We start from the raw sequence: 22,930 nt of genomic DNA on the forward strand, positions 1-22,930 counted from the left end.
CTGAACTAGCCTGGACAAACCACCGTAGCCATTCACTTCTGAAGCACCTGCTCCATTCCCCGACTCTCCCTTCCCAGGCCCCCCACGGAGGTACCGGACGGGACGGAGCTCCCACGGCCGACAGACACATACACGGACACACGGGAACAAAACCCACTCCAGAACGAAGTACCAGCACCAGTGACAAGGAGACACCCCCCCACTGGACGTACAGACGGCTCTGACAGACAGACACACGTACAGCCGGGGGAGCGAAGGGACGCAGGCAGGCACAGGGGATGCGCTGCACCACCTTACCGTGCCGTGCCGTGCCGTGCAACCCCTACGGTACGGTACGGTACGGTACGGTGCGGTGCGCGGGACCACACCACGCCGTGCAGCATCCAGCACCGGGCACTGCGCCGTGCCCGGCACCCTGCTGCGTGCCGTGCCGTGCCCCGTGCCCCGTGCCATGCACCGCCCTGCATGCACCATGCCGTGCCATGCACCATGCCGTGCCACGCACCATGCAGCGCCCTGCACCGCGCAGCACCGGAGCGCCCTCCGCACGCCGCGCCCCGCACACGGCGGCCCGGGGGAGGGCGGCCAGGCGGGCTGCCCAGGCTCTACGGGGTAGCGGCGCCCGCCACGCGTGTCCGCGGGCTGCTGCAGCCGGGGCAGCGGAGGAGGCAAGCACCGGGACCCGCCACCGCGCCCCCGGCCCCCGCCCGGCCCCCGCCCGGCCCCCGCCCGGCCCGTACCTCGCACCGCCGGAGAAGAAGAGCCGCCCGCCGCCGCGCCGCGCCCCGGCCCCGCCACCGCGCTCCGCCCGACACGTGCCGTGCCGTGCCGTGCCGCGTCGCGTCGCGCCGGCGGCGGGCGGCGCTGCGGGCCCGGCCTCCCGCCGGCCCTGCGCAGGGCGCGTCGCGGGCCCGCCGCCCCTCCCGGGCCGCCCCCGCTTACCGGTGGGGCTGCGGGGCGGCGGCGCGGGGCGGCGGCGGGGCAGGGGGCGCGGGCCCCGCCGGGCGGGAGGGGGACGCTGGGGCGGGCTCCATGGCAACCGGATGTAAGCGGTGGCGCTCTAGCCGCGGCGGCCGCCTCGCTGGTGCGGCGTAAGGGCGCGTCTCTGTGGTAACGCGGAAGTGCGCGGGGCCGGCAGCAGTGTGGGACGGGACGGGACGGGACCGGACCGGACCGGACCGGACCGGACCAGCCGAGCCGGCCCGGGCCGCGGTCACCTCGGCCTCCGCCGCCTCGGCCTTCCCCCCCTGCAGATGGCGGCGGCGGAGACGCTGGTGCGCGGCCTGGCGCGGCTGCTGCAGGACGCGGGTGAGTGGCGGGCCCCGCTGGGCCGGGCCGGGCCGGGCCGGGCCGGGCTGAAGGCTCCGGCGGAGGGGGGAGCAGCGCTCACGGCCCGTCCCGTCCTTCCCCTTGTCTGCAGGGGACCTCGTCCTGGACGGCTCCAGCACGCTGACGCTGCTCACCCCCACCCTGCAGCACCTCACGCAGGTCTTCGAGCAGCACCTGGGCTCCCGCAACCAGAACCGGGGTTTCGTGGCCCTGCCCTCGCACCCCGCCGAGACCGCCGCTATCCTCCAGGCACAGTTCCTCTTCGACGTCCTGCAGAAGACACACTCCCTGAAGGTCCGTACCTGCCGTGGCCGGGGGGGTGAGAGGCCGGGGGTACTGCAAGGCCGGCCAGTGGAGGTGGCAGGCGCCGCTCCCTGCTCCAGAGTGGCCTCCTGTGGTGCCCATTGACCCTGGCTTGTGTGCATGCTCCGTGGGTCGGATAGCTCTCACGGGGCTGTCGCATGGAGTCGTAGTTCAGCACAATACTGTGTAGCTACTTGATCTAGGATCAGTCATGCAACTCAGTGGAAAGTTTTTCAGAGCTAAAAACAGGGGCAGCAGGGGTTAATTATGTTCTGACCTTGGTAAGGTGTTGACATTGCTGGGAAAATGATTATTTCCTGAAATGCTTGAGCAATTCAGGCAGTATCTGGCAGCTGAGCGCAGCTGAGTGCTCCCTGAGTAATGATGATTGATCTGCACAAGGCAGCAGAGCCGGGGTATTTACACCCACTACTCTGAGCCCTTCTGCTTCTTATTTCTGAGTTTTACATGCTCCTGCCTGGGCAGTGGTTCTGGCTGATCTGTTTCACAGCATGGGATACTGCTAGTAACATGTCCTCGTTAATTTCAAGGAGGCTGTAATAAAGTACAGAGCTAGGGATTCATCAGAGGGCTTTTTGAAAGGTTGCATGTGTTACAAGGCTGCAAGTGATTATACTTGGCACTGCTGGGGGGGTGGTAGAGGTGAAATGGGCCTGAAAGGGGAAGGGGAATTAGCAAGCTGTTCTTAGGTTCCACAGTGGTGCTCAGGAGGTGTTGTGGCTGAGCACTACAGCCTGCAATGCCTTATAAAGTGTTTTCTGTATGAGACTGATTGGAGAGATCATCTGAATGTTGTTGGGAGGGTCTCGTAGCAGTGTGCTGAAGGTGGAGACTGGAGTGGGGCCCAGAGCCTGTGGAGAAACATGGGTCCCCTGGCAGGAGGAGCTGGGGAGGGATGCCGCTGTCAGGAGGATGTTGTGGTGAGTGCTTGTGTTACCCAAAAAATGGGCTCTTTCTGTAACAAGCCTGTAAAGAAGGAGAAGCTACCCACTGTGGTGCGGTAACTGGTTTGCTTGGAGAAACTAATAATTTATATCAGCCCGATGAGATACTTAAGACAGTGGAGAGAGAGGAGACAGTCAGGGCACAGAGCAAGGATGGCATCTGAAACTTTGCTAAAACTGATCATCAGAGCTTCCCAGTGCAAGCTTCCCCTACAAATGGTCCTGTTCAACATGCTGCATTAGTGCTGGCAGGCAGTGGGCAGTGATTCATCACTGCCAGGGCTGTAACTGTGGAAGTGGTAGTGGTGATGAGGCCTTGGGATGTCTGTTCTGCACCTGATGAGTCACTTCTGCGTGAACGTGGATGTAGCTGGCAGAGATGGTCTCTGCAGTTGTACTCCGATGTCTGCAGTGGAAACGTTAACTACTTCATTACTCACTTTGGCTGAAATACTGTTTATGCACTGTCCATAGCATAAGAAGCTGGGTTTAATAAGCTGCTTTGTGGTACATGAACACAGCCTAACTACCCTGTGGCGAAAGAGCCTGTGGCTGAACTACAGAATGCAAAGAGGAGGTTTGCAGGTACCTCAGTCTAATGCTGACAGTGTCTTGGAGACCAACTCTGTTTTCCATTGTATCTGCTTGTGATTTGCCTTATTTGGCCTGTTCTAGTGAAATGCACATGCACACCTCCCACCAGTGTGCTAGTTCAGCTCAGTTGCTCGATAAACATAGCTCCAGCAGTTAGATTTGTCTTTATTTAGTAGATTTGTTAGTGGTGGCTGATGAGGAATCCAGCTGTCAGACCTCACTGTGGTTCTGAAAGTGGTGAAGCCACGTCGGCAGGGGAGAAGAAAAGGAGCTCTATGGTCTGGCAGACCGTGGTCTTGTGCTAGCTAACATGCTTTTCTGTTTGACCTTTATTGAACTACGGGGCGAGGAGATGGTGCTGATACCAGCATCAGGGAAGAGCTTGTTAGTGAACACCCAAGCTGGAGGGGCGGGCCTGTTCAAGGTGCTGCGGTTGGTGCATCGGGAGGGCAGTATTGCAGCACAAATTGAGCTTGACGTGAGACTTCTTTTCTGATTTCTCTAGCTCATTCATGTTCCAAACTGTGTTTTGCAATCTGCTGTGAAGATCTTCCCTTTCAAGTCCCTCCGGCATCTGGAAGTAAGTATAGGAGGCAGAACTGACTTTGAGTCTTGCTGTTTGGCTTTTCTTGACTTAGTTTTGTGGTTGCAGAATGCCTCTTCTCCTAAAACCTGGGTAGGGTCTTGTGGCTTCCCTAGAATGCTAAGTCTAAACTCCTGCAACGCTTGCTTGAGGTGAAGCTTGGATATGAGCAAAGGCTGGAGTGTTAGGGAGGGAGGCAGGCTCCAGCAGGGAAATGGGAGATCCCTTGCAGAGATGGGCTTGGGATGGCAGCTGCTCTTACACTGTAATATTTTGATGTATGTTGTCCTTACTTTCTCCTCACTGCTGCAGTTGAGGTCTGTCCCTCCACACTGCCTCCGGGGACTGCGATTTGTCTATTCTCAGCTGGAATCTCTAACCTGTTGTAAATGTATCAGTACACTGGAGGTGAGTGTCTCTACACAGCTTGTGGGGAAAATTGCAGGAGAAAGGTTGTCTTGATACTACAGCCCTTCACACAGGGAAGATGTAGGAGACAGCATTAACCATCTTATCAATCCATATTTTATATGGCATTTTCTCCCTTCCCTGTTCTGGGATCCTACTACTGACTCAAACAGTGTTGAAGTATTCCCTGGCTGGACACGCATGTGCTCTGTAGTCTCGTTTTTAGTTGCTTGAGAAATTCTGGCTCCAGCCAATATTTGTACCAGCTAGGTCTGACTGTTCTGTGTGGCTGGCTGTTTCCATGTTCAAAGACCTGCAGCTGATCAAGGTTTATTTCATCATACCTCAGCAGCCTTAAATTAGAACTGACTGTCAGAGGGAATGCTGTGCCCCAGTGTCTTACCTGCACTGGTGCCCAGCGGGTTTCTGAGACATGAGGCAAGCTCCAGCTGCGGAGAACTGAGTAGCGTGGGCTGTGCTAGGCATGGGGCTCTGCGCTTTTGTCTGTGGCACAGAAGCAACTGCCTGCTGGGGAATGGGCTGATGGTAGGGAGTGCTTTGAAGCTGCTTTTGTCTGCCAGAGCACAGGTGGTTTGGCCAGGGCATGTGTATCTTCTGGTTTGATAGAGGTTTGAAAAAGGTTTTGTTAGCATGAATCTTTGTGCTTAGTGTTCAGAGCCTACGAATTGTAACATGTTAGGTTAACTATTGCCACTTGAGTGTAGGAAGCAAAAGCATCTCCCCTTCTTTCTAAATATCTAGCTGTGGAATTCCCACCACCTCCAAATACTTGAATCAGTGACCTGAAAGTCATTGGCAGTCTAGGCAAGGCAGGGTCTGTAAGGCACAATATGCCAACATTGTTCTAGACTAGCTGTTCTCCTGTGTTCATCTGCTGTTACTGTAACAGCTAGTACTCATCAAGGAATGGTTCCTCACTTCTTCCTAGGAAATCATTTCAGCATGTGGTGGAGATCTGAGCTGTGCTCTCCCGTGGTTGGAATTGCAGACTGTGAACTTCAGCTATAACTCGATCACTGCCTTGGATGACTCACTGGTGAGTTGGGCATCCTTCCTGTGTGACTGAGGGGAAGAGAGGAGATGGTCACGGCCAGGAACTGGGCACTCCTTTACTGATGCTGCTAGGTCTGGGTGGGAGGGAGTAGGCAGTGTTAATTTTGCTGGCCTCTCCCAACAGGACAGGGTTTCCATGCTGCGGTGGAGACATTTGTAGGACCTGATCTAGTATATTTTTGTCCTTCAGCAATTACTGAATGCTCTGAGAATCTTGGATTTGAGTCACAACAAGATCCAGGATTGTGAGCACTATTTAACGGTGAGTATCTTGGGCTGAGCTCCGGAGTTTCCTTGTATGGAGAGGACCCTGCTAAAGTGCTGTTTTCATTGACCATGTGCCTGCTAGATGAAGTATAACAAAAGAAATTGGAGACATAGCCCAGCAGGCATGTGATTTAGAGCTAGTGCTTGCAGCCTTGAAACTGTTGTCCTGTACGTGCAGTCCCTGTGCCACTGAGGCAGAGAAGGCAGTGTTCCTCATCCACTCTAAGACAGGAAAGTTAGCTGTATGTGTCACTGTATGTATCACAGAGCACTGTATGGCACTCCAGTGTGGCCAAGTGATAAATACAGTGATACGTAGAGTGTACACTGTACATGTAGTCGCTCATGCAGTATGCATTCCATTGTGGCCAAAACTTCGCTGTAATCTGTGTAACAGGTGGGCATTATGTAGCCAGGCATGGGGCTGTAGAGACTTGCTGTTCCGTTTGTTCAGACTGCCAGTAGCATTTCTTTCTCACTCTTAGAAATCCCCTGCCAGTTATTTTAGGAAGGTGGTAGTCCATCACAGTGGCGTGTGGGTCTCTGGGGAATGGCAATAAAATCCATGCTCTGCTGGGCTGGATCTGCTTCTTTTAAGAGAAGCTGTGAAACAGCTTTTCATGGATTTGGTGGGGCTCACAATGTATCATTCACCATCATCTTTGCAAAAGTAAGAAAGGGCTTCTTTTGGTAATTCAGTCCTTTTGCTGAGGCAGGAGATCCAGTCCCTTCCTGTGTTGCGTTGAAGTTGATGAGGAAGGAGAAAGCTGCTCCTAGCAAATTTTGTGAAGCAGTTAGGTCATGCTGAGTGCCCCTAGACAAACCACGCCAAATGTGAACATCAAAGTCTTGCTGCAGAAATAGTCTTAAACTCACTTGTTGGTTGACCTTGGTGGGTTGGAAAAAATGGTAGGGGCTAGTGCCCTGTCTTGAGTTCAGGGTCAGGGTTTGAGCTAAGGTCCCAATTGATCCAGTGCTGCTCTTCTCTCTGAACAGACCCTTACAGAACTAGAGTACCTCAATCTGGCTTATAACTTCCTGTCCAAGGTGCCAAACCTTGGCATCTTCAGCCGATCCAAGCTGGTGACTCTGATCCTGCGCAGCAATGAGCTTGACAGCATTAATGGTGAGCCCGCAAGGGAGGACCGTTTCTGAGTTTGAGGCCTTTCTCTCTTCCTCAAGGAAGAACAGAACTTGAAATCTTGGACACAGCTATTTTTACTAGGGTTCAATTTTGGGGTAGAGGGGTAGGTGGGAGGTTCCTAAGTTATGTCTTCTAGTGTGCTGATGGCTTGTTGCTTTGTTTGCAGGGGTTGAACAGCTAGTGAATCTGCAACACCTGGATGTGGCCTATAACCTCCTGCTGGAACATACCCAGTTGGCACCATTGTCCACTCTGCACTGTGTAAAAAAAGTAAGCACAAAGGCTGATGGGTTGGTAGGTTAGAGATCTCATGGTCAGCAGTGCAAGGTGGAGACTGTGTGGTAAGAAGAGAGTTTTGAAAGATCAGCTCAACTCTTGAGCCTTTAATTTTAATGCGGGAAGCTGATGGGGGAGCCTTGGAGAGACACCTGTATTTCAGCCTTCATTTTCAGTGACCCCTGCTCAAGCTAACCTTGTTCCATATATTCATCCCCACCTCCTTGCTCCCCCTTTCCAATTTTAACACTGCCAAGTTCAGTAAAGATCCTCCCCTGATCCTGTTGTGGATTTGTGTGTTCAGCGACGTCTGAAGGAGGATAACCACAGTCACTATAGTGCTTGTGAAGGAAGGTAGCCTGCAAAGGACTGTTCTCTCAACACTTCTCAGAGTCAGTACTGAAAAAGCTCCTAATGATTTAGGGGCATGAGTAGGAAGTACTTTAATTTCCTTCTCTATTTGCTGAACAAATTTCAGGAAGCATTGTAAAAGCTTAGTCCTCTCCTGGCTTGATCACTGTTCCACTGCAAGGAAATTTCCTGAGGCAAGAAGAAAGCCTTGAGCCTGCAGGCAGATTAGGTCGGGGTATAGAATATTGCTTCTAATAACAATTTCTCTATTTCCGCCACCCAGCTGCATTTAGAGGGAAACCCATTATGGTTCCACCAAAACCACCGATCTGCAACCCTTGTGCATCTGTCTCCCAGGGCAGCCTCCTCCAATGTGAGTATTAGCCATGTGCCTTCTGCCCCTGCTGTCGAAGGCGTAAGGTGTTCTGACACTCGGGCAAATGTGGGGAAAGAATTTCATAAGCCTAAACATTTATTCCAGTGGTATAAGTGGTGATTGTTTTGTGGGTTGGTTTTTTTTTTCAGGTAGAGTAGTTTATCCTTAAATTTTTATGTGGTGTGCTGGCCAGGGCAGAGAGAGTTGAATACTGGTCACAGGTTTGCAAGACCTCAGATCTTAATATGTCTTCACCGTCTACTTCGTCAGTTTTGCTCAGTGATGGTCCCAAAACCTTACTTTGTTCCTGCTAGATAGTGACTATGTAGCTGGACTTTGCAAAGAAGGAACTCACTGTCTTGGCCCACCTTGCCTAATTGCATACTTCTTTGGCAGCCATGGCCACCTCTTTCTCCCCATGACTCTGCTCTCAGCTAGGTGTCATCACTGTTTTCCTTGCACTCTTAGGTCAATTCTTGGTAATCTGATTTTAAATAAAGAAGACAGCAAAGACAGCGTTCTGGCAATTTAGCAAAGTAAATTTGCTTGCTGAGGGTCAGAGGTGTTCCGGAGCTGGTCTGCCCTTCGTATTAGTGGCAAATGGCTAGATTCGTTGTCTTCAAACTGCATCTTGGAACAAGCTTTCACTGAGCTCAAGTTACTGGAAGCTAGGTAGACTCAAGCTAAAAGTAGGGTACAAGCTTTGAGGTGAAAGTAAGGACCTCTCAAAACAATTCATGGGTTGTTGCAGAATAATCTATTGTATCTCTTCCGTGAACTGTCTTGGATACGTTTCTGGCAGTCATAAAGTCTGTAAACAGGAAAACCACAATGGTCCCTTCTGGCCTTGTATGCTATTAGGTCAGGTAGCTACAACTAAAGGAGTGATGGATAGGCAGGAACAGAGTTGTTTCTGGTAGTCTTTGCAGTTTTGTGCCAGGGATCCCAACCCTAGGGTGGCCTGAAGGGGAATAGGAGTCAGCAGATATTGTCCTGAGTATGTGCCAGCCAAATGCAGTTTGATTGCAAATGGGTCTCTAATTACAGTTCCTCTTGGATGGGGAGCCACTCTCTTCCTCGGACCTAATGGTAAGTACAATTGCTGTAAACTGATCTTACTGGCTTTGGGAGTGGGAACTATGACAGGTTTTTGCATTGTCATGTGTCCCATTAAATCTGTGTGGACTGCCTTGACTCTTTGATACAGTTCATTTTGGCTCAGTCCATGCTGATTCCTAGTAATTGTTGGGACTGGCCAGTGTAACTTATTCTGTCCTGTGCAGCCTTGCAGAACTTGGAGCCTTGCCTGTTTCCTCTTCAGGTACTATCTGGTATTTGACGCTTGCATTACATCTCAGCAAAACAGTTATCAGTTTCCCATTAGCTGTTTTTAAGAAAGGCAGAGGTTGAGTTAAATTGGAGTGGTCATGATAAACTAGTCAACCAGGCAGGTTCTTGTTGTCACCACTTCGACTGAAATGGTGAAAGTTTGGGGTGAGGGGCAGGGAGGTTGTCAGCCTGAGTTGTGGCTTGGTTACCTTGTCTCCCCTTTGCACTCAGCTGGCAGCATTCTCTTCTTCTGGCTTTAGCACCTGCCAAGACTTGTGCAAAGTGTGTCACAGTCCATCCACACTTCTACCTCAGAGAAGACTGCACTGGACCGCAGTGCTCTGGACAGTTCCTGTGCTGCAGACTTCAGCGATAGTCAGTCACCAGCGGAGAACGTGGCTGTCAGGCTCCCTCGGAAGAAAAGCAAGGTCTGCGACTGAGATAGCTTCTTAACCACATAGCTGGCATGTTGGGTGAAGGGGCTGCCTTGATGTGAAAGCCTCGTGCAGCGGGACGTGGTCTTGTACTGACTGTGTGGTAGTGAGCCTCTATGCTGCTGTGTGTTGGGAAGGAGCTGGGCTTAATGTCAGTCTTGATACATGGTGACAAATGTTTCATAGCGTGCTTCTGTGCTGTAACAGCTATGAACCCTTCAGCTTGGCAGAGCCTCTCATCAGATGCTGTTTTGGTTGTTCTGGTGCCTCCCAACTATTCTTATCATATTTGTTCCAGGGAAAAGTCAAAGTGCGCAGAGCGAGCATTTCAGAGCCCAGTGACACAGAACGTGAGCCACAGACTTTACCTCTCTCTGCTGGTGAGGCTTGTCTTCTTCCTCAGTAACACAGCAGCTGAACTGCCCACAGTCAGAGGAGTGCTCTGGCATGGTGACTATTTTCATACTTCCCAAGTTTTCTCTCTGCAGGTCTGGTCCTACAGCATCAGAAGGAGATGAAGCGCTTGGACAACTTCAGAGATCGCTTTGGTGTTGACTGGCTGCAGTACAAGAGACACCTGGAGGAGCATGACCAAGTGCCTGTCATCTGCCGTAGCCGTTCTGCAGATGACATAGCAGGCAGACCTGCTGCAATGGACTTGCAGAGTGAGAGCTCTGACCCAGAGCAAGTAAAACCCCAAGTATGCCAGAAGGAGTCCTCTCCTCCTTTGGATGCTACTGAGAAGGAGGAAGAGCCTGAAGTGCAGCTGCATGAGCCTGTGGAAGGAGAACAGAGAGGAGAAGAGCAGGCAGATGAGCTAATGCTGGGGGAGGAAGAAGAGGAGAAGCCAGAAGGTAAACAGGTCCTTTCACTGTTATGTTTGAGGGCTTGGGTGATGATAGAATAGGTGGATCAAATGTGATATCCCTGAAGCTTTATCATGCTGCCCAGTATTGTGGGAATTCTAAGGACTTGGGCCAAGCAGGCCTGAAGGCCTGCTGTGTGTACTGACCTGTACTGTGTCTTGTTTGGCAGTGGACCTTTGCCAGCCAGTGCTGGTGAGCCAAATAGAAGATGAAGGGGACCCAGAGCCAGACTGGATCTTCCTGCGAGTCACAGCTAAGCATGTGATTGAGGTGGAACTGAAGGCTGCCAGAGTCCTCCACAAGCTGGAGCTGAAGTGCCTGCAGAAGGTGGAGACCTCCGAGATGAACTGGAAGAGGATGGTGAGTTATGCCGCTGTGTGAGCCTTTGGCATCTTACTCACTGTGTGGGCCAGCATTCTGGATTTGGGCTTCTGTCAGAGTACCCTGCAGGTCTTTTACTACCTCCTGCAAAGCCTGATTGATTGAGCATCTCTTCCACCCGATGCATGTGTATCTAACAGCATCTGTATTGCTTAGAGTACCTGTGATACTGCAGCAGAAGCCAGCACCAATTCTGTTCCAAAGCTGGAGTAAAAAAGACAGTGACTGCACTCGTTCCAGTGCACAGAAATGAGAGACTTCTCAAGAGGAGCCTAAATGAAACGGAGACCTCCTTCCCATCCATTCCTTACTGGGATATTGCCCTGGCCTTGGAGGACTGTTTGTGGATTGCACTTTTTCTTAGGCGGTGCAGCACTGAGCCTAGTGTGATGTTTAGAAAGCTACTGGTAGCTCAGTGGGTGGTTTTCCATCTGCTCTAGGTGCATGCTTTAGCACTCCCAGCCCTATTTTGCTTTTGTGGTTCTTTAGAAAGGGAGTTTGGAAATCTCTTTTTCTTCATGGTAGGATTTTAACATTCAGTGTGTGGATGGACATGTTCACTGGCTTCTCTAATACTGTTTTCCCCAAAAGCTCCAATTAATTTTTTTCTTCCTGCCCTTGTACCTCTTGAATGTTTGTGGCTTGATATTCTTCTGTAATACCTTCATGAAAAGGTGTTTTGTTTGAAATGCTTTGTTCTGGGCCTCGAAACTTACTGTTGTCCTCAGCACTTATGAGCTTATTTTTATTTATTTATTTGTTTATGCCCATTTTACCAGGCTCCCAAATGCTATCAGCTATGGAGGGCTACTCAGGGCTTACTAAATTAGGTGCTTGTATGTCCATGTTTCAGCCAGTTGCAAACAAATGCAGTCTGTATACTGATGCTGCACCTTCTTTCTAGAACTGGTGTTTTCTCTCTCCTGTAGGACTTGGTGCGAGTTTTCCCTGTCCTCACATTGCACTTCAGCTACATTCGCAAGGACCGGCAGAAGCGCAAATATGTGGTGCTTGACGACTGCCCGGAGCAGTGTCTACAGGTAGGGGAGGCTAGAGGGGGAAGCCTGGGGAGGGGGGCAGTGTTACTGGAAGACATTGAATTCTTCCAGCCGGCACTGGGCCCCTGTTCTGGGAGCACATGCCCATCTGCTGCTCTGTGGCAGCCCATGTCTGGCTTGTAAGCTCAGGATTTATGCTGCTCCAGAGATGACCTGTGGAGGGCCCTGTGAGCATGTCCATGGGCAGTGAAGCTCCTGGAGCATAAAGGGTGCTCTCAAGGAGAAAGTCCTGCGGTTTTCTCCCTCTTGGGAAGAAAAGTTAGTAGCCAAGTTAGCAATCCTTACTTGTTGTGCATGTGCAACATAATGTTTCCTGGGTGCCGAGTGATGCCCTAGCCTGTACTTAGCCTCTGGACAGTGAGAGCATGGCAACTCTGGTCTGCGCAGCTGCTGTAGTGACTCTAGTCTCAAATCCAAGTATTTTTCTTGAGGTACTGTTGTTTAAGTACATTTAAACAGGTTGTGTTACAGAGAAGGCACATATAGATGGGACCTTTGAGACCAGAGTTCCAGGGAGAGCCAGTCAATATGTAGATACAAGGCACAAACCTGCCAAAACAGGTTCTCTTGGTCTTCTGCAGTGAAGCTCCGTGCCCTTGGCAAGTCTTGCACAGACTGGCTGTGGTACTCTGTTAGCTGGGAAGTGGCCCTGCACCCCTTGCACTCTGAAATGCTGTAATGAGGCATGTGAGGAGACTTGCTGATGTCAGAGGCTTGCTTTTAATTAGGATGGTTATAGCTGCCTGCTAGCATTCTTTTCCCTGTGTTGCTACTTCTAGTGTGTCCTTGAAGTGTTGTCCCCAGCTGTTGAGGAGAATCGGCGAAATCAGCACCAGGAAAAGGGATCCACAAAGCTCCAGTGCCTGAAATGCAAGCAGGAGTTTTTGCAGTCCCTGGCTCCCTGGCATCAAGTTCCCTATCCTTCAGAGGTTGGAGATGCCAAAATCCTGGAGACCTTGGTTGCCTCAAGTCAAGGTAGGATGTAGTGCCCAGAAAAAGGATGCTTTCTAATGCCCCAGGCAGACTGCCAGAATGGCAACTGTGGTGCAGAGTGTGGAATGTATAGGAGAGGGTGATGCCTTGGCTGTACTGGAATTTAAACCTGTTGTGGTATGTACTCTCACTTGGCCCACTTGGACTGGGAAGAACCTGCCTTGTTCCCTGGCAGGAATAAGCCACTGTTTCAAGGTTAAGCAAACGGCACCCCTGTTGTGGGTGGCCTGGGGTCTAGGAAAACATAGGGGTGTTGAAAACTGCAGATCGTCCACAGAAATCTGAAGTCTGGGAGAGGCATTAAAGGTCATGTAGTTGAAACTGTGGTCAGTTCTGCCACAGAGACTGATTTGTTCTAAAGGGCTTTTGCTAACAGAGGCGTCTGGGGAATCTTCTCCAGTATTTCAGGTAAAACTTGGGCTGTTAGACACCAGAAAAACCACCAGAACCCTAACCTAAGTCTCACTTGCTGTCATCTTAAGCCCACTCTTGCTTCCCTTTTGGGGAATGATTTATTCCTTTCTTTGTACTTGAGGGCCATTGTTGTCCCCCCATGACTAGTCCTGTCTTCTGTCCTCTAGACTAAATAAGCTCAACTCCCTAGATAATTTGCTTGTCAGTCATATCTCATACAATGCAGTTATTCTTGCTGGTCTCCTTTGTACTCTTTCCCATTTGTCCACATTTTTCTTTGGGTGTCTGAAACTAGATGTGGTATTTTGGCTGAGACATGGCTAGTGCTGAATAGGTGTCTTATGATTCCTAAGTTTTTCAAAGCTCAGTTTATATTTGAAGTGGGGACTGCCCAGCCTTAGTTCGGAAGATGCTGCTCATTTGATGAAGTACTATAGTGGGATTGAAGTCCTATAGTGAGGGCAGAGGTGCTGTCCTGGCTGCAGCATTTTTTTCCACCCCGAGACACTTTCTCCCCCCTGCCAGGGTAGTGGGAGTCCCAAGATCCAGCTGGGAGTCTGCTGTGGTGTGGGTGGAGCATCAGGAATTGGGGTCAGGAGGGATGAGGACAGCTGGAGAAGGAACACGGCATGCTTGTGGTTTGGCTGGCTGGAGGATAAACCAAGCTGGGGATGGAGGTGGCTAAGGAAGGTTGGATAGACAGGTCATGAGCTTAGGCTTCAAAGGTTAGGTGAACACTCGTGGACACAAAGTGGAGGGAAGTCGTGAGCCAAAGCCCTGATGTAGTTTTGGTTGCAACTACAGCACACACTGGTCACCCTAAATCTGAGCAGAGCTATTTAGGGTGGATGTTGGCACTGATCCAGAATTTCTCATTGATTCGTGAGAGGAGGTGTGTAGGATATGATTCTGAACAGAGTTGCTCAGCAAGCTGCTCGAGTCGGACTATAAATATTGTCTACTTTGAAAGGGATGGTTTGTGGTTTGCAGAGGGGGGAAAAAAACAGAAGTAGAATCTTGTTGGGGGAGAGCTGTTCTAGTTTTTCTTTATCCCTAACGAAATCTTCCACAGATGCTGCAGCAGATGGTGAGCCCATAGCCTGTCCCAGTTGTTCCAGTGACCACGTGGTCATCTTGCCTTCAGAGGTGTGCTCCAGCACACCTTTGCCACCTGGCCCCGACAGCACGAGTGAGGACCTGTCAGACTCTGTCCTGGAGGGAGGCAGCCAGCAGGAGGGCCCAGAGGAACCACCTGCCCTGGCCAGTGAGAGTGGGAAGTTTTACATTGGCGGGGAGGACAGCTCGGAGATGGATACCAGCAACAGCACCAGGACCCCGGAGCTGAGTGGCGAGCACGACGGCACTCTCCATTCCAGCTCCCGCAGTTCAGATGGGGGCTGCGGGAAGAAGGAGCTGGGCATGAAGAGCCAGTACTTGTCCCTCAGCCACACAGACACCAATGGGGGCAGCTTGACGGGGAGCTACCGTTACAGTGTTTCTCGTGGGCCCACTCCTTCCCAGCTCTCTCTGAACTCTGAGTCTGAGGAAACATGGAATCTCAGTCCCTGTGAGTATGTAGGAGCTGTGCAGGGTTTAGGGGTCTGCACAGCTTGGTGTTGGGCTTTATCACTGGTGCTTGCAGGGTGCACTGCCTCCTGTTTAATGGGGAGGGAGGGGGTCATCAAGCACGAGCAGCAGTGACCACTGTTCTTGTGAGCAGAGTTTTTTCATTCCCCTCTCTGTTCAGTCCTCATGCCTGAAGGTAGGGAAAAACTGAGTCAGCTCCTAATGCCTCGTATTGCTCAGATTCTGAGTAATAGGGTCTTGTTCTGGGAGCTGCACTGCTCAGTTACAGGCACACTGGGTTCCTGTGGCACCAGTGAGCTGCCAGCCGGAGTGTTGCCTTTGGAGAATAGCATGCACAATTTCTCTGTATTTATTCTCTGGCTTAAGTGCAGTGTGAGGCTGGTGTGTTTGTAGGAGGCTGTGGTTATTGGATCTACAGTTACTTGTGCTTTCCTCAGTGGTCTTTGTGAGCTTCAGATGACAAAGCCAGTCCAAAAGAAGAGACTGTGTGCTGGCTGTGAGGGCTATTGTGCAAGACAGCAGTTACTAGGATGTCCAGAAATGCTTTTTGTGAAGGGCCTTGGATTTCTGATGTAGCAGACTGCCTTTTCTTGGGCATCAGCTTGTGATTTACAGAATAACTGAAGTTGGACAGGAGCTACAGAGGTTATCTGGTCCAGCCCACCAAGTGACTCTACTGCAACTGCAGTCTAGTCCTGATTTGCAAACCCATCAGCTTCTCAATCTACAGAGATCTCCCCTAGACTTTTGATACTGCTGTGCCTCTGAAGAGGAGTTGGTATAGGACCAGTGTTTAGGATTGCCATGTTCAGTCTTGTACACTTGAAGTGTGAGAAATAAAGCCATCTGTTCTTTTGGGTTATATCGCAAGGTCCCAATTTAAAACTGAGCCCATGAAAAAGTTCCTGCTAAGAAGTTGACTAGTGTAGTGTTTCTGGTGGAAAACAGGCTCCGCTGGGGAGTGTGTACTCTCGGGCAGTATCATGGCTACTGTATAAATTACTTAGTCATATAATTGCATGACAAACCTAATTATGTTCTTAAGCAGTTTTATTGGTGTCTTCCTCAGTCCCCTTTAGCCCCACCACAGTCGAAGTCAAGAGTTTAAAAAGTTGACCTGAGCTGACACCAGCTGAAATGAGAAATGTATTTCTGGCTTTGTGATAAAGAACTGCCCTCCTGCCAAATCTGGCAGCAAAGCAGTGTCCTCCTGTGACTAAACAGCTGAGCATAAGTTGAAAATGGGTTAGACCAAAGCTTTGTATATCTGAAGAAGCAAGTGTTGGAGTGATGGAGTCCCCTCATGGAGTCTCCACATTGACCTGTGGCCTGGAAAGCCCTGACTTTGGCCCTTTTTCTTGAGGAGAGACTTGATGGAAGCAGGTGTGCAGAGGGGGTGACACTGCTGCGCTGGTGCCAGTCTGCATGCTTAGGCAGCATCTGGTCAGTGGGCAGAGTGCTAATCCCACCCTTGGCCCCCCTCAGCTGTAAACAGCATCCTGAACATGAGGGACTTCCGTTCCGTGGATCATCGCCTGAAGCTGTATCTGGATATGGAGGTTTTTGAGGAGAATGCTGAGGAATTCCAGTGCTTCCTCAAGGTGAGGTCCCGCAACACCACTCCTACAGCTCCTTGACTATCCTTCTTGCCACCCTTCAAGTTCTGCTCTGGGGTGGCATCCCAGAGACTGTGGGGTGTGAAGGGAGCTGAAGCGTGTTTGAGTCAGTCCTTTCCATGGGTGGGCTGGCAAGGGGCAGGCCAGTGCTATGACCCACCCTCTCTGTGCTCTAGGTGGTCATGGTGAAGTTTGGCCGTCAAGGAGAGTTCCTCTCAATCCTGGTTGCCTCTGATCTCAAGATTTATGTGCTGGAAGTCACTGGGGCTATCAGGTGAGGAGAACGGTGGCAAGTGAGACCCTGCATCAAGGCTGTGAGCGCTGGGTAGTGCCAGCCTGTGCTAGCCTTACACTGGAGGTGTGGTGACATGCAAAGGCTCTTCTGGCAAACCCCCCTGCTGCAGTCTGATGTGGGAGAGGAGATGGGGCAGCCTGCTGCAGCTGAGGGCTGTGCTCTGTGATTAGGGGACAACCTGCAGACTGGCTGAAGAAGAATGACTCTCACTACCTGTCTGATATTTCCCATCTGGAAGTGGGACTCTGCCACCAGAGCTTGCGAATGGAGTTTGAGAACCCAAAAGCCTCCTACAATCTGCTGATCCGGAACCAAAGCTGCTGTGACCAGTTCCTGCAGACCCTGACATGTAAGAGTAGAGCTGTGGCGGGGGCCAGGGGGAAGAGGATTTTGGAAGATTAGTTCTTGGAGAGCTACCAGGAGAGCTGTAGTTGGATGTGTGTTGGAAATTCTCTTCTTGCCACTCAGAAACAAGTTGGGGTAGAACCCCACTGGCATCATAACTTCCAGTGCCTCTCTGTAGACTAGAGAACGTACTGCCCTTGGGCTTGTAATAAAAGATGTCTACCTTCTCCCCCTCTTTAGATCTCATGCAAGAGCTACCTGCTAAGCACAGGAGTAAGGTGAAGGAAATCCCCACTGTGGAAATGAATCCACAACATTGGCTATGGTAAGAACAGCTTCTGAGACGTTGGGGTTTCAGATAGAAGAGGATGTGTGCTTGTCCAGCAGTGCCTGGGAAGCATAGTGCTCAAAACAGGGCAGCACAAGAGGCGGCACTATTGGAGCAGCAGCCAGGCCTACACTACAAGTTTAAGGCAGCTGGCTCAGGTGCCTGGTGCACAGGGGGCGAGCAGGCAAAGGGGTGTCATGGACTGAGCCAGGCAGGGCAACTCCAGCTCTCCTGGAGGAGACTGAGCAGAGTATAATGGAGGGAGGAAAAGGGGGAGGCATAGGGCAGCCTCCTCCCTTGCAAGAAGCATTTGGTTCCTAACTGGCAAGGTGGTAGGTAGAGTAACAGGAGAGAGAGGAATTTTGCAACATCTGGAAGAGATGGGTCCCTCCCTTCCCCAAGAGGACAGTGAACAGTAGCTAGCTCACAGCAAACCTAGACTGCAGAGTGCTTCCTTGATCAGCCCACTGTTGTATCTCCTCCAGGCCTCTGCTGGACTCCAAGACCACAGATTCTGCAGCTGCAGATGACACTTGTTTCTTCTACCTGCTGGCCTACCTGATCCAAGGTACAGGAGATCTCAGTGGCCAGGTGTCCCACACCTTGTGCTGTCTGCTTACGTGCTGGCGTTTTTAGCATACAGTCTGTGGGAGAAGAGCTGGGCCATTGGTCCATCCAGGGGCATGGGTGAGGGCTCTTTTTTTAGCGTTGAGATGTGTAGAATAGCAGCATGCTTCTTCCTGTATATCCAGTGAGTCTCCCAGCTCTTTTCTACATGGAAGTCCAGGCTCTAGGGAGCAGTTGGTCTTGCACCCAAAGTTTGGTGACAGTTCAGAACAGTTTCTGAGAAGCTGGAGATTATCTAAGGGCTGGATCATTGCCCTGAGCTGAGGGGTCATACCCACAGCTGGTTTGTGTGAGGAGCTGAAAGGCTCCTCGGTTTGGGAAAACAGAAGCAGGTGTCTGGAACCCAAGACAGTAGGACAGGAGCAGCCTGCTGGAGCCCATCAAGTTCTGTTCCAGGGCTTGCTGAGGGCCAAATGTGCTAAACCTGGGATTTGAGTCTTCAGTGAATGATTCCAGTGTCATCTTGGCTTGGGACACAGAAAAAAATCAACCTAGCTGTTCATCAAATTCTGACCAATTTGTTACTGCTTTTGCACCCTTGTTCACCACTGGCCATTGTGGAGGTATGAGAGAACGAGAATCAGAAGGAATCTGTGGGAAGTATGTTTATTGGTCTCCTTGAGCTGAACAAATAGGCTGTGGGAGGGAGAGCTTTGATGAGTTTTTCTTACTCTACAGTTTTCTCCTTTTTTAGAGTATGGTGCCCAAAACTGGACACAGTTCCAGCTGAGGCCTCATTGCCAAGTAGACAGGACTAATTAAACATCCCATTTCTGATATTCCTACTAATTCCCAAGAGTGAGATGTGACGAGAAAAGCAACGTGTTGCTGTAGCAGCTTGCAATCCCCTGTGACCTCAGCCAGTTCTGCTAGTCGTTCCCTATTTCTGTGCATCTGACTTATTCCCAAGTTCTAGTGTTTTTCATTTGCATCCACTGAAATCAGCTGGATGATATTTATGGTCCCTACAGTTTATCAAACCTAATTTGCTTCCTGCCATACTTACGACACATCCCAACTTGGTATTAAATTTTATGTGTGTGATCTCTGTTCCAACCATCAGATATCTGCAGCCAGATGAATTGAGGCCAAAAAAGGCAGCCTTTTAGCTGGAGCTGCTGACTTCTAACTAAGGAGTAGTAAAGTGTTGTTTAAGAGGTCCAAGGACTCAAGTGTCTTTTCCTGCTTCACATGAGGACATAGGCTGGACAAGGCCTGCTGGGTGGTGGTCTTTCATACGCATGCTCCTGCAGTGAACTTGCATAAACTGGTCAAGCCCAGCCACATTTAGCTACCCTGCTCCACCTCTTCAGTCAGGAAGCTGGATAAGGCTGTTCACCCAGTTACTGTTGCTGGAAAGGATTTCCCTAGGGGAGGAATGGAAAGTAAAGCTGGTTCTGTGGTGACTCAGGCTCTCAGCAAAGCCTCTCCTATTCCCTCGTATCCTTTTAGGGGCATCTGCTTTCCCTGTGACCCTGCTGAGCACCCGAAGCATGCTGTTTCTGCTGGAGGAGAATCACCAGTGGCAGGTGCAGCCCTCCTTGGATGCAGACCATGAGGCAGAAACGCCTCCTAGGAGCAACATCCAGTTGAAGGAGAAGCAGCCGATCAGCAGTATTAGCAATGTCATAACCTATCGCCTCTGTCCTTGTGACATCAAGCTGATGCTTTATGATGAGGTAACCAGGAGGTGGTCATGGGGCACACAAGATGCTGGGGGCTGGATTGTGCTCAGATCCTGTTCCTGCCAAGAGTGTCTTGGGGCTGTCATCTCCCATCCTAACCTGGGGCCTTGCACTACAGAGGCAGGGGAGCACAGTGAATTGCTGCTGTACAAAAGTCATGCAGGGACACTTCCACGGCTGGCAGCAGAGAGGGAGGAGGATGGCACTTAGGAATTGGGAGGAGCTGGCAGCTGCACTGGGGAATAGCGGCTCAGGGCTGATCAGTGCCTTTTGGGCTAGGCTCTGCTCATCCACCTCCCTCTCTTTCCTCCCTCCCAGGTGCTGAAGGTGGAGAGCACTTGGCACATCCGTACAGAATGCCCTGAGCTCCTGGTAGAGCTGGTGGAGTGGATCCGTGGGCCCTGGGAGGAGATGTTCTCGATCGAGCTACGGAAGGCCGTGTACGAGGGACTGGAGTGAGCTTGCCGGCTGTAGGCAGGCAGAACTGGGAGTCGAGAGTGCTGCTGTGCTGGCAGTGATGCACAAGTGTTTCCCACTCCCATCTGACCTTGCTGTCCTGTGGCCTCTGCTTTCTACTCTACTCTTGCCCCTGGCCCTTTTTGGTGAGGAGGAGGGGAGCACACGGTGGTCCAGACTGCACAGTCAGTCACTTGCACTGGGCTGGCCATGGAAGGAGGAGGTGGAGGGTGTTCCCTGTAATACTGCATAAGCTACACAGAGTTTTAACTTGGCAGTGTCTGCTAGTATCCTTCAGGGTCATATGGAGTGTCACTGAAGGAAGAAGGGAACCAGACGAGAGCATGTTCAGTGGGACATGCAGTGGTACTAGGCAAACAGCAGGCCAGAGGCAGTTGGGTGCTGTGGTCTTTCTTGCAGGTGTATTTGCTGCCTTCATAGCTGTCTCAGAACAGCTGCCATTATCTGCTGCTGATTTCTTTTTTTTCTTTTCCTCCCCCTCCCTCTTGTCCACGGCTTCCCTAAAGCTGCCTGCTTCAAACAGGAGCCTGATTGCACAAGGGGATGAGGCATGTTGTACTAATAAGCCCACAGAGAGCCCTTACCCACCTGCCTGGCGGGACATGGCTCAGTCTGCTGCTGTAGTCTTTCACTGTCACTGGGGAGGGAGGAGCTGTGAGGGTCTTAGCACAGAAATGTGTTGTTCATCACTTAGGGGTCAGGACCCTGGGTGGGTACTGGTAAGTAAAAGTGAGGCTTAGGCTTTTCTGAGCAGTCCAAAAGCAAGAGTCTATTTTAACATAAGTTTTACTATTTTCTATTGTAATAAAAGCTTATATTTATTGAATTGTCACAATTTCCTTGTTTCATCCTCTTGCACTGCTGTAATGTCTTTGTAAGGTCTTGCATACTAGCTTTGCAGCAGCCTCAAGGGTTCCCCAACATCTCACAAGTTTTGAGCCATTCTCCCCCTCCTGTTCCGGGTGGGTGCTGATGGGCTGCTAGACTAATCTTCTCCACCTGGCTGGCTCCCAAGCAGCAACCAAGGAACAAGGCCCAAACAGGATTAGACTGACAGCAGGTACTGGTTGTGGTGTTCTCCTGTGACAGTTGCCCTCAGGTGAGCATCCTGTGGGCTTCCAGCCTCAGCAAGTTGCTTACTGGCTGTACAGGTCCTCGGAGGCATGCCTCTCACAGGAGCTGTGGCTGCTGTGGCTGTGGAGGTGGGAATACCTGCCCTTAGGTTCTTCCCTGTACCAAGCTTTACCTTGTCTCAACCTCTCCTGCACAGAGTTAAATGCAGCTCAGAAAATGCTGTTGCCTGGCCTGGGCTTGCCGTGTCACGGGGTCTCTGCACACTGTCTCTGCCCAGTGAGGAGCAGCTGGAGGTGCTGTGTGTGGTGTTTTGATGCAGCTGAAGCTGCCTGTGGGGGTGAGCAGAAATGGAGCTGTTACATTAAGGTGCTGCCAGGTGGGATCTGATAGCCCAAGCAGGGACTTTTACTGATGGTTGCTTTTCCCAGAGCAGTGTCTCTGTCTTGGTATGAGTGTTCAACCCACAGTTTCAGGGCAAGTTTTCTGACTGCTGAATCCTTAGTGACAAAACCTCTATTTCATGTCGAGGTGATCTTCATTTCTTCAAAGACACGTATTTGTCATTCAGTGACCTGATGCCTGTTTTCTCTGGAGACTGAGTATGGCAGCTCTTTGCAACAGTCTGTACAACATCCAAACTTTCCACATACCCAAAGTTGGTGTCTGTGGCTTCAGTTTCTGTCAGCTAGAAAACAGCAGTGACTGGGTCCTGCAGCATCCCGCTGCTCCAGTTTCACCTGGACAGATGAGATAAAGTTTCTCTCCCTGCTCAAACCCAGCTATGCCATCCTCATAGCCTTAGGAGAGCGGGAAGTTCAGTTTCCATACTTTGTAGTGGTCTGAACGCCACCTTGCAGCACACTGTTAGATGCTTCCTTGGAATCACTGTATGATTAGACTTTTCTCCTGTCACTTCCAGAAGCAGTTGAATTGCTGAAGGCCCACAGTGGCTGATATTTTTATCTAGCCTTCTATAGACTTGACTGACAAGATCTATACTGTCTTGAGGCAGATGTCACAATGGATTCCACTTTCTCCCCTCTTCCTAAATGGGCATATGGCTGCTGCTCCTCTCCGTTCCTTTGGAGCGATCTCAGACCGCAAGTGAGAGTGAGCTCAGTGGAAGTGCTGCCAGCACCTAGCACTTTGTCTGGGAGAAGGAGTCTGAGAGCTGAGCCAGTAAAGACCAGTAAGGGTTTTCTGTCTTCATCTTGCCATTTAAGGAGCTTGTGTAAGTTCTGTCTTCATCTTCTATAGCTGTATTTTTCACAAAGGGCAAGGGTCAAAATTGGACTTATTGGACCAGCTCATTGATGTCTCTTCTGCGTAAGCTGATCCCCTGAGAAAGCCCATCCCTGGAGCTTGCTTTTTCCATCTCAGTCGAGCTCCACCTTTGCTCTGCCATGCATGTCTGGTTATGTGTTGAGGGGCCTAACGAAGTGTGGACTGCCAGAACCAAAGCCTTCAGCTGTGTGCCTGTCCATAGCTCTTCTCAAGCTCTTCCCAGTTTTTACTGCAGAAGTGACTACTCATTTGCTTCTGCTCCTTGCCACATCTCTGAAGGTCTGTGCCCTCAGCTCAGCATTAGCCTCTCGGTCCCGTTAAAGGTCCCTGCTCTTCTGCATTCCTCCAGCCACTGACAGGGAAGGTCACATGGGAGTGCTGCCACAACCTGTCTCCTGCCTCTTCATGAAACGCTTGCTTTGTTTTCCCTTAGGGTTTTGTCCTGGTTGTTACCAGATTAACCCCTT

At 50.9% G+C, this 22,930-nt stretch overlaps 2 protein-coding genes across 3 annotated transcripts in view; one reads left to right on the forward strand and one right to left on the reverse strand.

Moving 5' to 3' along the window:
- The window catches only part of SLC4A3 (solute carrier family 4 member 3), a 34,958-nt gene extending 34,159 nt beyond the window's left edge, over nucleotides 1–799 (reverse strand). Inside the window, 1 exon segment of the mRNA XM_052792820.1 lies at nucleotides 741–799. The gene's annotated coding sequence lies outside the window, so the exon portion shown is untranslated.
- A 257-nt stretch (nucleotides 800–1,056) lies between these two features.
- Nucleotides 1,057–20,931, forward strand: STK11IP (serine/threonine kinase 11 interacting protein). 2 transcript variants are annotated; one of them, XM_052792728.1, is made up of 24 exons: nucleotides 1,058–1,308; nucleotides 1,421–1,623; nucleotides 3,697–3,771; nucleotides 4,087–4,182; nucleotides 5,132–5,239; nucleotides 5,447–5,518; nucleotides 6,520–6,649; nucleotides 6,834–6,937; nucleotides 7,578–7,667; nucleotides 8,718–8,759; nucleotides 9,260–9,427; nucleotides 9,732–9,813; nucleotides 9,922–10,287; nucleotides 10,469–10,659; nucleotides 11,610–11,720; nucleotides 12,518–12,713; nucleotides 14,218–14,712; nucleotides 16,218–16,333; nucleotides 16,525–16,622; nucleotides 16,814–16,992; nucleotides 17,229–17,313; nucleotides 17,802–17,884; nucleotides 19,396–19,622; nucleotides 19,947–20,931. In XM_052792728.1, exons 1-24 carry the CDS (start codon nucleotides 1,254–1,256, stop codon nucleotides 20,085–20,087), a joined length of 3,513 nt encoding a protein of 1,170 aa, XP_052648688.1. In that variant the 5' UTR covers nucleotides 1,058–1,253; the 3' UTR covers nucleotides 20,088–20,931. The 2 variants fall into 2 exon arrangements, with proteins under 2 accessions (XP_052648689.1, XP_052648688.1); XM_052792729.1 differs by lacking the exon at nucleotides 5,447–5,518 and having other exon boundaries at nucleotides 1,057–1,308.
- Nucleotides 20,932–22,930: the final 1,999 nt, after the last annotated feature.

The sequence above is a fragment of the Harpia harpyja genome, chromosome 7, assembly GCF_026419915.1.
Source record: "Harpia harpyja isolate bHarHar1 chromosome 7, bHarHar1 primary haplotype, whole genome shotgun sequence".
NCBI lineage: Eukaryota > Metazoa > Chordata > Aves > Accipitriformes > Accipitridae > Harpia > Harpia harpyja.